The 12,456-nt window shown below is 49.1% G+C and overlaps 1 protein-coding gene across 5 annotated transcripts; it reads left to right on the top strand.

Moving 5' to 3' along the window:
• On the top strand, positions 1-10,564 carry LOC311595277 (sperm motility kinase Y-like). Of its 5 annotated transcripts, none has more exons than XR_014778385.1 (5): positions 1-83; positions 1,305-2,870; positions 3,587-3,818; positions 7,031-7,109; positions 10,428-10,564. XR_014778385.1 is itself a non-coding variant. In XM_084777850.1 (2 exons), exon 2 carries the CDS (start codon positions 1,333-1,335, stop codon positions 2,824-2,826), a length of 1,494 nt encoding a protein of 497 aa, XP_084633976.1. In that variant the 5' UTR covers positions 1-83; positions 1,305-1,332; the 3' UTR covers positions 2,827-3,579. The 5 variants fall into 5 exon arrangements, 1 of the variants encoding a protein (XP_084633976.1); XR_014778386.1 differs by having other exon boundaries at positions 3,587-3,868; XR_014778388.1 differs by lacking the exon at positions 10,428-10,564 and adding an exon at positions 10,138-10,254.
• The last annotated feature ends 1,892 nt before the right edge of the window (positions 10,565-12,456 follow it).

Genomic DNA, 12,456 nt, shown 5'->3' with positions numbered 1-12,456 from the left:
TGTGTGTGTGTGTGTGTGCGCATTCAGAATACATCCGTACAGAGCATGTAGAGGTCAGAACTCAGCCAGCTGCTGATCCTAAGGTAAGCCATCCACATTATGTTTTGAGACAGGCTCTCTCCCTGGCCTGGAGCCAAGTGTCCAGGCTGGCTGGCCAGTGACTTCCAGGGAGCTGTTGTGCCAACTCTATAACCTCAGATTAAAGGCCGTGCAGATGCTGGCTTTTGGGGGGAAGGGAGGGTATAAATTCAAAAGATAGAATTAAGCCATAGGCTCACAAGGCCACTGGCTCTTTGTTTCTCTGTTGTTAGTGTTTTGATTTTTATTTCTGGTTTTTTCTTTTGTCTTGTTTGGTTTTGGTTTTCATTTTGGTGTTTTCGAGACAGGGTTTCTCTGTGTAGCCTTGGCTGTCCTGGACTCCTTTGTAGGCTATGGTGGCCTCAAACTCACAGTAATCCACGTGCCTCTGCCTCCCGAGTGCTAGGATTAAAGTTGTGTGTCAGCATGCCTGGCTATTTCTGGTTTATTTGTATGGCTACTATTGTTCTTTGTTGTTTGCTTTTTAAGTTTTCTTATGTGGTATTTTGTTGTTTTGATTATTTACTCTTGCATATTAGGCTTTTTTATTTCTATTTCTATTTCCAACATATTTTCCTTTCCTGTTTTTACTTTATTCTGTTTTTAGATTTATTTACTACTAGTTATCATTGGCTTATAACTTATATATATTTGCCTTTAGTGATACCCTAGTATTTTGGTATTACTTCTTAATTTTGTGATTTTTGAGTTTAATTTCCCCTGAATTTTAACTGTCTCATTTTTTGCTGTTTGATTTTCAGTTTTTTTCATTGGGGAGTTATGATTTTTGTATCGGATGAGTATGTTCTTGTAGTTAATGAAGTTTTTGTTTTACCTGTGGGGTTTTTTGGTTTGTTCGCCTTCTACTAATTCTTTTTCCTGTTCATTTGCTATGGCTTTAAAAAAAATCATGTTATTGCTGAGCTGTGTTCCTTACAACCTGATTATCGTATGGAGCTGCTTTGTAGGTTTTGTCATCTGTATTTTGTAGGTGTGTGGTCATGGTTATCTGGTTTTGGATTGGTTACATGGTTGGGTTTTACTTGGTTTTTTATTTTAGCTTCTCTCCACCCACATCTTTTTCATTGTTTTTCTTCTATTTTTCCAGGTTTTACTTTCTTTTAATCTCTTTTCTTTCTTTATTTTTAGGAGCATTTGTAGTGATTATAGCTTTTCTGCCACATCTTTTTCATTCCTTTAATTCTATTATTTTATTTCATTTTTAGGTAGCATTTTTTAGTGATTCTGGCTACAATGTCTACACCTAGTGACGAAGAGTCACCAGAACCCAGCCCCCAGTCAAGTTTCTCTGACAAGGAAAACTTCCACTCACAATACGAAATCATAAAGACTATTGGCCAGGGGAGCAATGCCAAGGTCCACTTGGCCCACCACCGTCTAACAGGCACACCCGTGGCTGTCAAAGTTGTTGTAAAGAAGAAGCAGCTAATCACATCCGAGGCAGAAATAATGATGATGACAAATCACCCCAACATTGTATCACTTCTCCAGGTCATCGAGTCGGAGAAGAGAATATACCTTGTGATGGAGCTGGTCGAGGGTCAACAGCTTTACCAATATATCCGAGAGTCAGGCCACCTGGAGGAGGATGAGGCCCGGGGAATATTCAGGCAAATTACAGCAGCTGTGAGCTATTGCCACAATGTGGGTATAATTCACAGGGACCTCAAACCAGATAACATCATGTTAGAGAGGAATGGAACAGTAAAAATCATTGATTTTGGTCTCGGAACTCAAGTCTACCCAGGGCAGAGGCTGAGCCAGCAATGTGGCGCTTACTCTTTTGGGGCCCCAGAACTCTTCCAAGGTAGACTTTATGATGGCACCAAGATCGACGTATGGACCTTAGGTGTTGTATTATATTATATGGTGGTTGGGAGGGTCCCATTTGATACTGTCATCCTATCAGAGCTGCGAAGTAAGGTTGTGTCAGGGAAGTATTTTATACCATCTGAACTCTCCAAGGAACTTCAGGACCTGATTAGCCTTTTGCTAACAGTCAACCCAAAATATCGGCCTACCATCAATGAAGTGTTGACACATCCCTGGCTCAAGAAACACACAGAGGGATTCCATAATCACCCCAAGGAAATGATCCCCAGGCTTGCTGACCCTGCAGTTCTCAAGGCAATGGGATATATTGGTTTCAAAGCCCAAGAGATCAAAAACTCCTTGGAAAAAAAAACATTTAACCAGGCCATGGCATGCTATTACTTCTTGAAAGGACAGATTTTCCAGGGGCAGGGCTGCACATCCAAGCCTCCTTTCGTTAATCCATGTGTGACACCATTTCCTTCACTAGAAGACCCTGCTGCTTTCCCTCTGAAACTAAGGAGAAGGGGAAGTGAGCCTGCCCTTGGCTCATTGCTCAGGTCATCCTCAGGTCAAGAGGAGTCTGCCTGTGGCCAGAAGGCTGGTCAAAGAGGAGGCAGAGGAGCCACTGGGCCAGGCCTTCCACCTTGCAGGGCACTCCAGAACATACCCACAGTGGACCAAGCCCGCCAATGTGCCAAGAGTGCCCCGTGCATTTTCACAACAGAGAGAGACGCTGAAATAGCAGAAGAATGCTCCCAGAACACTTCAGCAGAGGCCAAGCCTGGCCCCAGCCCGAGCCCGCAGAGAGGGTTCAGAGGATGGAGAAGAATACAACATAGCCTCAGAAGACTGTGTTCCTGCTTTATGTCAAAACCTCGACTAGGGCAGAACAAAGTTCCCCCTCAGAAATGAGGCCCAGGGAGGGGGCCCCGAGAACAGGCAGCAGGCACGGCCAGGTACCTTTGTGCTTTGTGCTTCCCGGTTTGCTCTGTGCTGGCCCCTGCTCTGTCTCTGGCTTCTATTTTCTCCATCACTCTTCAGCACACTTCATACCTTCTCTAAGAACTTTACCATTCTTTCTTCACCCCAAGCCTTCTGCTCTCTTCTGTCTTTCTCCTGTTCCCAGTGGGGACTCAATATCACTGATGTGGACCCAAGTCTAAAAGGTGCTCCTGTGACCCCACCCCTCCATCTGGAGTCCATCTCCCCATAAAGCCAACAGCTCCCCCAGGGGAGGACTGGAGGACTATGGGCCCAGGGACTCTTCCAGGGCTACTGGCCCTAACACGTGTGGCCATCAATCACAAGAGCTACAGACAGACCCTTAAGTTGTCAAAAGCAACATCACAATCCATTAAGCTTCAAAACCCATCACTGACAGTGTCATCAACTACGCATCAAGGGTCCAGTTGTGGTCGCTGAAGGCCAGCATCTTCTTGCACGCACAGTTTTCACACACTGATTGTCTTCCTTCTGCTCCTAAGGCATAGTGACGCACAGATTTTTATAGACACCATTCCTAAGAGACTCCTTTCAAAGATCTCCACTGGGAAGTGGGAAAAGCACATGAGATAGGAAGGCAAGCCAAAGCCTGAGACATTATTCTAAGAAGTAATTTAACCTATTTCATTATTTCTCTTGCCCAGAACAAATTCTCTTGTCTCTTTCACAGTGTTCTCTAGCAACAGCAGCAGCAGCAGCAGCAGCAACAGCAGCAACACCAGCAGCAGCAACAACAACAAAAGCAGCAGCAGCAGCAGCAACAGCAACAGCAGCAGCTGAGGTCCCGGCTTCCCTGTCCCTGTGGGAATTGCTGACTGACTACACCATGTTTCATCTTCCTGATGAGGAGCACCCTCTACAACCCGAGTACTGCAAGCACACACTCAGATGTTCAGAGACAGGTCAGTGGCATGGTCGAGGCCACACTGCAATGGATGGACCAGGATGACAGGTGTGCTGACCAAAGTGTGAAATGGGAGCCATTTGTACTCAGGGAGACTGTGTGTGAGGAGGGAAGCATTGGTGCTGTAGGCATGAGCCATGAACAGGGATCACCATCTTCCTCAGGCACACTTCAATTGTGACTCTTTCAGCTTGGACTTTGCTTTTACTGGTATTGGATGGTGCTGAGAGATTCATTTCACTTTTGGCTGGAATTTTACCTTCTGCTTACTGGTGGGGCTGACTGGAAAGGCAAAGTGCCCTGCTGTGAGCAAGGGCAGGCTCCTAGCCTGGCTCCTGTCAGAACTGCACAGCAGATAACAGATGGATGACACAGATGATAAGCTCTTAAGAGGGAGGCTCTCAGACAGCGAGGGCACCGCTGAGCAGGAACTGAAAGGTGTACTGACGTCCCAGAAGGTGACCATAGATTACCAAGATGGAGGCTGGCTTGTGGAGAGCCACAGATAGCAAAGCCCCCTGCTGCTTCCCCGGCGCAGTGCGCCCCTTATGCGCATGCCTGATGGCATATCGTGAGGTGGTGTGATCCAAACAAGGCATAGCGTGAGGTGGCGTGATCCGAACGCACCAACCAAGAGCGACAACGTGGCAGCCTCTGATAGGACCAGGCATCCTATAAAGGTTCTGTGGGAGCTTTTCCTGGGGTCACTCTGGTAGTACAGGATCCTGAGTAAACTGTGGTGAGAAGAGTTCCCAGTGTTGGTGTCTTTCCTGGTGGTCCGGGGCGGCATCGACATTTTGGTGGCCCGTATGGGGAATCTCAGTACTTGCGGCAGCCAGGGCAGCTAGCTGGTAAGTTCCCGGTCAGTGGGACATAACTGTTAAGTTCTCAGGCTTTGAGACAATAAAGTTCTGGGACTCGGACAAAATGGGGAAGTAAGTTCCCGGTAAGTGAGACATAATTGTTAAGTTCTCAGGCTTTGAGACAATAAAGTTCCGGGACTCGGACAAAATGGGGAATTATATTTTGGGGAAAGTGAAAGAGGATCGGTTTGAACGGGACGATTCTGGCCCCGAGGACGAAGAATTAGAGGAGTTGGCTGAACAGCTAGGTAGCATTATTATACCAAAAAAGAAGGAGACCAAGATTATGCAGCCATCAGCTCCTGAACTAGAGCCACCTGAATCTCCAGGCGGAATAAGACCCCCGCCCCATATACCAGGGGGAGGTAGGTCTGCCTGTCCTGAGGTATGGAGGCAATTTCATTTGCAAAATGCCCCTCATTGTTACCCAGTTTTTCAGAATGCACAAGGGAATCGTTATCATGAACCCTTGGATTTTAAAATTGTCCAAAGACTGGCTGAGACTGTTCATGCTTATGGCACGACCGCAGCCTTTGTTATGGCGCAGTTGGAATCCCTAGGGAGGTATTGCATGACACCCTCAGATTGGCAAAATTTAGCACGAGCCTGCCTTTCACCTGGTGCCTATTTAGATTGGAAAGCTTATTACATTGAGTTCTCAGCTGAGCAGGCAACTGCCAATGCAGCTAACGGATAACCAGCATGGGACCAGGATACGCTTATGGGGCAGGGACGTTTCGCTAACCAACAGACAGGATATCCGTCGCAAGTTTTTGAGCAAATTAATTTTATTGGCACAAGGGCATGGAAAACCCTTCCTAAACGAGGGGAAGTATCTGGAAATCTCACAAAAATTATTCAAGGAGGCAATGAAATATTTGCCGACTTTGTGGCCAGATTAGTTGATGCCGCTGGAAAGATCTTCGGCGACCCAGATACTGCAATGCCTTTGATAAAACAACTTATTTTTGAGCAATGTACCAAGGAGTGTAGACAAGCCATAAATCCATACAAACATAAATCTTTAGATGTGTGGTTAAAGATCTGCAGAGAGATAGGAGGACCATTATCAAATGCAGGATTGGCTGCAGCCGTGATGCAGGCAGCCCAAGGAAGGAATAGAAATGGAATTACTGGTCCTCAAAATTGCTTCAAGTGCGGCAAAGAAGGACATTTCAGACACCAGTGTTCCAAGGGGATTAATCAGAATAGTCAAAATCCTCCTCCACGTACACCTGGCCTCTGTCCCAAATGCAGGAAAGGAAATCATTGGGCTAATGAATGCCGGTCAGTAAAAGACATTAATGGTCAATCACTAGCAGCAGGATTTGGGGGAGCACGGCCAAAAAACGGGACACGGGGCCCTCGTCCTCAGGGCCCTCAAATATATGGGGCAATGGAGGAGACCAGAGCTCCAGAACAGTGGCCAAGTCTGCGTCCTCCCATAGAATGCCAACGCCCCGGAGAGCTACTAGAGGGAGCGCAGGCCTTGACCTCTGTTCCACCACCAGACTCGTACTGACCCCACAAATGGGGCCTCAGTTGGTAGCCACTGATTTCACTGGCCCTCTACCAAAAGACACAGTGGGACTACTAATTGGCCATAATTCTACTACATTGTAAGGCCTTATTATTCATCCCGGTGTAATTGATTCAGATTATACAGGCACTGTAAAAATTATGATCTCATCTCCTCGTGGGGTGAGCGCAATTTTGCCCGGTGACCGTCTAGCGCAGTTGCTCATTCTTCCTAGCTGTCATAATTTATTCCCGGCAAAAGATCAAACACCTGGAGAGAAGGGATTTGGATCCTCAGGAGCTTCGGTTTACATGGCTATGAACAAGGCATAGCGTGAGGTGGCGTGATCCGAACGCACCAACCAAGAGCGACAACGTGGCAGCCTCTGATAGGACCAGGCACACTATAAAGGTTCTGTGGGAGCTTTCCTCGGGGTCACTCCGGTAGTCCAGGATCCTGAATAAACTGCGGCAAGAAGAGTTCCCGGTGTTGGTGTCTTTCCTGCTGGTCGGGGGCGGCATCAACACTGGCTGACTGCTGCCCTCCGCAAACGGCAAGGACTTCCACAGACCTTTTCATGGGGAGTTAAAAAAAAAAATCAAATTCAGCTGTACAGGCAAATCTAAACAGCCACAGGCAAATCTAAACAGCTGTACAGGCAAATCTAAGGAAAGAGGGCATTTTCTGTCTGGGTTGGAACACAGCTTTGCCCTGGTTCCAGCCCCTACCCAAGCAGGTGACATAGCTCCCTCCCTGACCCAGTATCCCTGTCACTCCAGGGGGTATAGGGGTAGTTCTGCATTTTCTAAAGCCCTTCCTCTATTACAGGTCACAGCCACAGGACAGCAAGTGTGTGATATGGCGCACACCCAAGAAGCCCACATGTTTGTCCTCAGCGTGATCAGAGGTAAGCATCGCTTGGAATCCTGAGCAAAGGCTGCCCTCGGCCAAGGAATAGGGGTGCTTGGAATTCAAATGTTATCTCCCCACAGATCATGCCCCTAGCTGAACCAATAAGACTAACTGGCAGCAGGGTCTGCATGCTTCGATGCACACACTCATGCACATACAACACATGTATACACGCACCACGAAATGTAGATACTACTCACACAAAGACAGAGCACATGTGCACACGCATTCAAACACATGTTCATACTTGCATGCTACACACATGTGCTTAGAAATACACATTGTGCATGTTCATACATTAACACACAGGCACACTCACTTTAAAGCCGTGGGTGAATTTGTCTTTTGGAATCATGTGCTGCCAAGTTACAGATAACTGGCATCTAATGCACAAGGTCTAAGCCCATGGTATGACTAAGACCAGGCCTGTGTTCTATAACCTTTGTCTTCTTTGACGCTCAATGTTCATATAAGGAAGAGCTGTCCACATATTAGGGTTTTGACAGCTGGGCAGCCACACCTAGGAAATGGTCTTGGGTAGTCAGGGAGGAGTTACAGGGGGCTATGGGTAGCAAGGCCAGGCATATTCTAGTGAGGGGCCTGGGATGGAGTAACCCCAGCTGACTACCAGCTGAGGAAACCAGGTAGCACAAAGTGGGGCTTGCTGAGACTGGGAGTAAATGTTTTCTCAGACTGTGTCTTCTCCCAGTGTGGGGACACGCCTCACAGGAAGGGCTCAACTCCTGTCAACACGCCTTACCACTCATCTCCTTCCATGTCACATGTCTCACCAGCTGAGGGAACAAGTGGCCAGGACATGGAAACAAGGAACTCAGGTTCACTTCCACCAAGCTGAATTAAGGGTTCTCTCTGAATAAGGGGTGACAGGCTCAGAGCTTCCCTGGGGATCCGAGGAAAGCAGAAAGCTGACAGCAGAGCCCAGCATGCCAGTCTTTCCCGCTGAGTCCTAATTGATGGGCGCCCTTCTAGTACGCTCTGAGAGCCCTTGCTGTGTAGGCCTGGACTCTGAATTGCTCAGTTACTTCATGATCTATAATTTCACCCTTTTGAGACTAAGACGTGTAGCAAACAGCAAAGGGTGACTGGGCATGGTGGCGCAGGCTGCTGGCCTGCTACCAGGCAGGACCATGAGATCGAATCCCGGTTGCAGACAATGCTGAGCTGTGATGCCCTGTCTCAAAATACATATATACAAAAACAATCAAGGTCTGAGCCTGCCCTCTGCTTGCAAAGGATTGAGAGAGAGTAAGCAGAGGAGGCCCACTATGGTTGGGTTTCTGCTCCACATCTCTCCTGGCAGCAGCTGTTTGCAGCAATTTTGGCTTTGCCCTGTGGCTTTTTTTTTTCCCTTGGTTTTTCAAGACTGGGTTAGAGGGTTTCTCTGTGCAGCACTGGCTGTCCTGGACTCTCTTTGTAGACCAGGCTGGTCTTAAACTCACAGAGATCCGCCTGCCTCTGCCTCAGCTTCCCTAAGTGCTGGGATTAAAGGTGTGCGTCACCACACCTGGCTACCCTATAACTCTTGATGTCTACTTAAGTGGGCATGCATGCACGTATGCAAGTGTGTGCGGGGCAGAGTTTGATTTCACATGCCTTTGATCACTCTCCCCTTAGTTTGACACTTCTTTATTGTGCATGTTTTATTTGCATGTATGTGTTCACGTGTGTGCACATGGGAGTAGGTGGGAGTGTGCAAGTGAGTGCACATGTATGTAGACTTCAGTTTGCAGCCAAGAGTATTCTTCTATCACTTTCCCATCAGCTTTGGCAAAGGACCTCTCACTAAGCCTATGCTTACTGAAGAGTCTAGGCCAGCTAGACAGCGAGCTCCTAGAACCCCCATGTCTGCACTTCCCCAGCCCTGCGACTATGGGCATATACCACCACGCCTGGGTTATTATTTCTTTACCGGGTGCTGAGGGGTGTGCCCACGAGCATGCCTTATCATTGTTCTGCTGCTCTGAAGAGACACCACGACCAAGGCACACTACTATAAAAGAAACAACTGAGGGCTGGCTGACAGTTTCAGAGGCTTAGGCCATTATCACCGTGGCAGGGAACACAGCGGCAGGCATGGCAGAGAACACGGCGGCAGGCATGGCAGGGAGCATGGCGGCAGGGAGCATGGCGGCAGGGAGCATGGCGGCAGGCATGGCAGGTGTGGCGCTGGAGAAGTAGCGGAGAGCTACTGCATCCTGACCTGTAGGCAGCAGTGAGGGGGGGAGGGAGGGAGGGAGGGAGGGGAGAGAGAGAGAAGAGAGAACAGAGAGAGGAGAAAGAAGGAGGGGGGAGAGAGGAAAGAAAGGACAGAGGGGGGAGAGACAGAAGAGAGGGGGGAGAGACAGAAGAGAGGGGGGAGAGACAGGAGAGACAGGAGAGAGGGGGAGGCAGAGACAGACTAAGCTTGACATGGACTTTGGAACCCTCCAAGCCCACTCCCAGTGACACACTTCCTGAAACAGAGCCTTTTAATCCTATTTCTGTCAAATAGTGTCATCCTGGTGACTAAGCAGATGTGTTATTCTTCTTCAAGCCACTACACCCCATAGTCTTATGGCAGCCATGACTGCAAACCAGCACCACAGGGGCGATGCCAGTTGGCTGCCACTGATATGCGCTGCACAGCCCGAACCTGCGAGACCCTTAGCTACTGTGGCCTCTGAGCACTTAGGCTGATGGACATGGCGGAAGTGAATCCTAGAGATACGATTCCCCTGGGGGGCTCTTCTGCATCCCTACAGGTTACCCCTCCTCTTTCCTGTCCATTGGGGTGGGATAGGTGGGTTCTTGCTGACTCCTGAGGATCGAGCCCCTTTCTGTAGCCTGGCTGTAGCCCCTCTGGTTTCCCTTTACTGGGATAATGTCTCACACAGGATGCAAATGTAGAGCCCACTATTCAGTGATACCTGGGGTAGTCTGGAAGAGCCCCAAAGATAAAGCCAATCCCCAAATGGCCTTAGGGCAGCAGCATTGGGAGCTTATTAAGGAATGTTAACTTCTAGAGAAAATAACAACATCACCTTCAGGTGGAGACTGGAGGATCGGAAGTTCAAGGCCAGCCTGGGCTATGTAGTGGAAGACACCCTGTCTCAACAAAACCAAGAAACAACAAAACAGCCCTCCCCCACAGCCCTCCCTAAGGTACTCACTAAGCAGCTCTTTGTGCCCTCTCGGGCAGACGTTTTAAAGGCGGCATCTAAACCTTCCTACACGAGATGCAACAGTGGTAACACCCAGGGCTGCCAGGAGGCCAGCCTCACTCTGATCATCTCAATACTTTTCACCTGTGCAGGTCTACGGTGGATTTAGGATTCTCATCTGCTTCTCCCAGTACAGACCATGAGAGCACAGACTCGGAGCTCTGCTCAGAACGCAGGGCCAGCAGTCGCCTGTCCAGGCTGTAGAAGGAACCGGAAGCAAATGCTGGGCGGCCATGTCCCCTGGGGGCTCTGCGTGGTGCATGCCCTCCTGAGCGCTGTGCCCTAGAGGGAACAGGCTGGAAGAAGGCTTTAACTTCCTGTAGGTCTGGGCCGGGAAGTGCAGAGGATGTGGACCTACTGCCCTCTAGTGTTGGCATTTAACAAGTGCAAACAGACAGAACTGGCTTGAGACATAGTGGCCAAGTTTCCAGAAAGAGGTCTTCTTGTTCAGCTTTTTTCTTTTTATCTAAGGTCGTGGTTTCTAGTTACACAGGGGTTGGTCTCGCAGGTGAGTTAACTGCTGAAGGAGCAGGGCCTGGACCTGGCTTGTGCTTTGGTTTCCCGCCACCCCTCCCCCACCACAAGCTGCCCATCGCATCCTCTGCATTTTACTTGGCGGTTGTGTCTCCCTCTCCTTGCTAACAGGTGCCTATTTCTTGAGCATTGGAACCACATTTATGACTGAGCAGACAGAACTCCCAGGTCAGGTGACTTATACGACACGTGAGCGTGGCCCAGGGTCAGGTCTCCCACCCTGGCCTTGACCAGTGGCGTCTGGTCTGCTCAGCAGGTGAGATTGATTCACACCACGTGGGGAAGGTCAAGGAATTTAACTGCTAGAATTCCTCATGCCTGAACCCAGGTGACTCGTTTCCAGAGTGAGGCCAGCGACTCTGGGAAGACTTGCTCTGAGCAGAGCTTCACTGTGGGTGCCATGCTTAGGGCAGACAACTGTCTGGTCTTTGAGAAAAGTGGTCTCCAGAGCCAAGTATACAGAGGACTATTTGTGACGCCTTGGAGATGGGCGCTGCTTAGATGCCGCTGAGCTCAGGGGGGCAGGTGTCTTGACAAACCATCTGGAAGATACAGCAGCAGCCCAGGGGAGCTCTCTGCCCAGTGTCTTCACTAAGGCAGTGCTCACTTCAGTGTTAGTTATGGGCGGGGTTGCTTACAGGCCTTCCTAAAGGAGGGACATTTCCTAGGCTAGGCACCCACTTGGCTGCTCTCCATCACCCCATAAGGTTTAGGGCCCTTTGGAGTGCTGAGCATATGGGGTTCAAACTATCATTAGCTGTGTGGTCTTTTCCCCAGGGTTCTGGGACTTTGTTAGCATCTTCAGGATTGGCAGGCTCACTTGTTGGTCTGAAAGTGGGCAAAGGCCATGGAACTGCGGTTCCTCACACCTCTGATTTCTCCAACCAAGAAAACGGAGGCCCACAGCCAGAAGCAGGCCCACCCTGGGCTGTACGGGACTCAGCAGGTGGGATGGGGTTGCCCTTGGTCAACACTAAAGCCCTGTAACCAATGTGTATGGCAGGTTGGGAGATAAAGAAGAGTTAAGGTGCAGCCTGGACCAGGAGACCACATGAGCTTTTTATGATTTCATGGTATCTTGTAGCACACCCTGAGGGACAGGAGCTGGGTTCTTGTGCCTCTGTTGTGGAGATGAAATCCCTGGTGTTCATGCCAGCTCAGAGTCCCAACATGGTCAGGAAGATCTGCTTTGTGGTGAGCAGCCTGGCACACAGCCTGTTATGCCAGCCAAGCATGCATCTGTCTTTGTATGGTGCATAGAGGTCATGGGGCATGAGGGTAAGCAGGGGCACAGCAGGTGTACCGCCTGTTGACCAAACAGGAAGTTAGGACAAAGAGTCAAAGACCAACACTGTAGGTTCGTTTTCCACCTAATCTGAGAAATGAAGGACTCATGAGGTCAGGTGTCAAGGCAACTCTTGGTCACCTGCTTTGATGCACAATGTGACCTTAATGCTCCCAGCTCCACACAGGAGAGCACGTCTCACACTTAAGATGGCTCATTTAAAGCAGTATGTATATAAGTGTGCTAGCACACCTGTATATACAAGCAGGCTCATTTACATTTATGCAAATATGCCCCAACTC

The sequence above is a fragment of the Acomys minous genome (assembly GCF_964271855.1).
Source record: "Acomys minous genome assembly, chromosome: 3".
NCBI classification, from domain to species: domain Eukaryota; kingdom Metazoa; phylum Chordata; class Mammalia; order Rodentia; family Muridae; genus Acomys; species Acomys minous.
The sequence above is the reverse complement of the archived record's forward strand: the minus strand, read 5'-3'. Positions and strand labels throughout refer to the sequence as shown.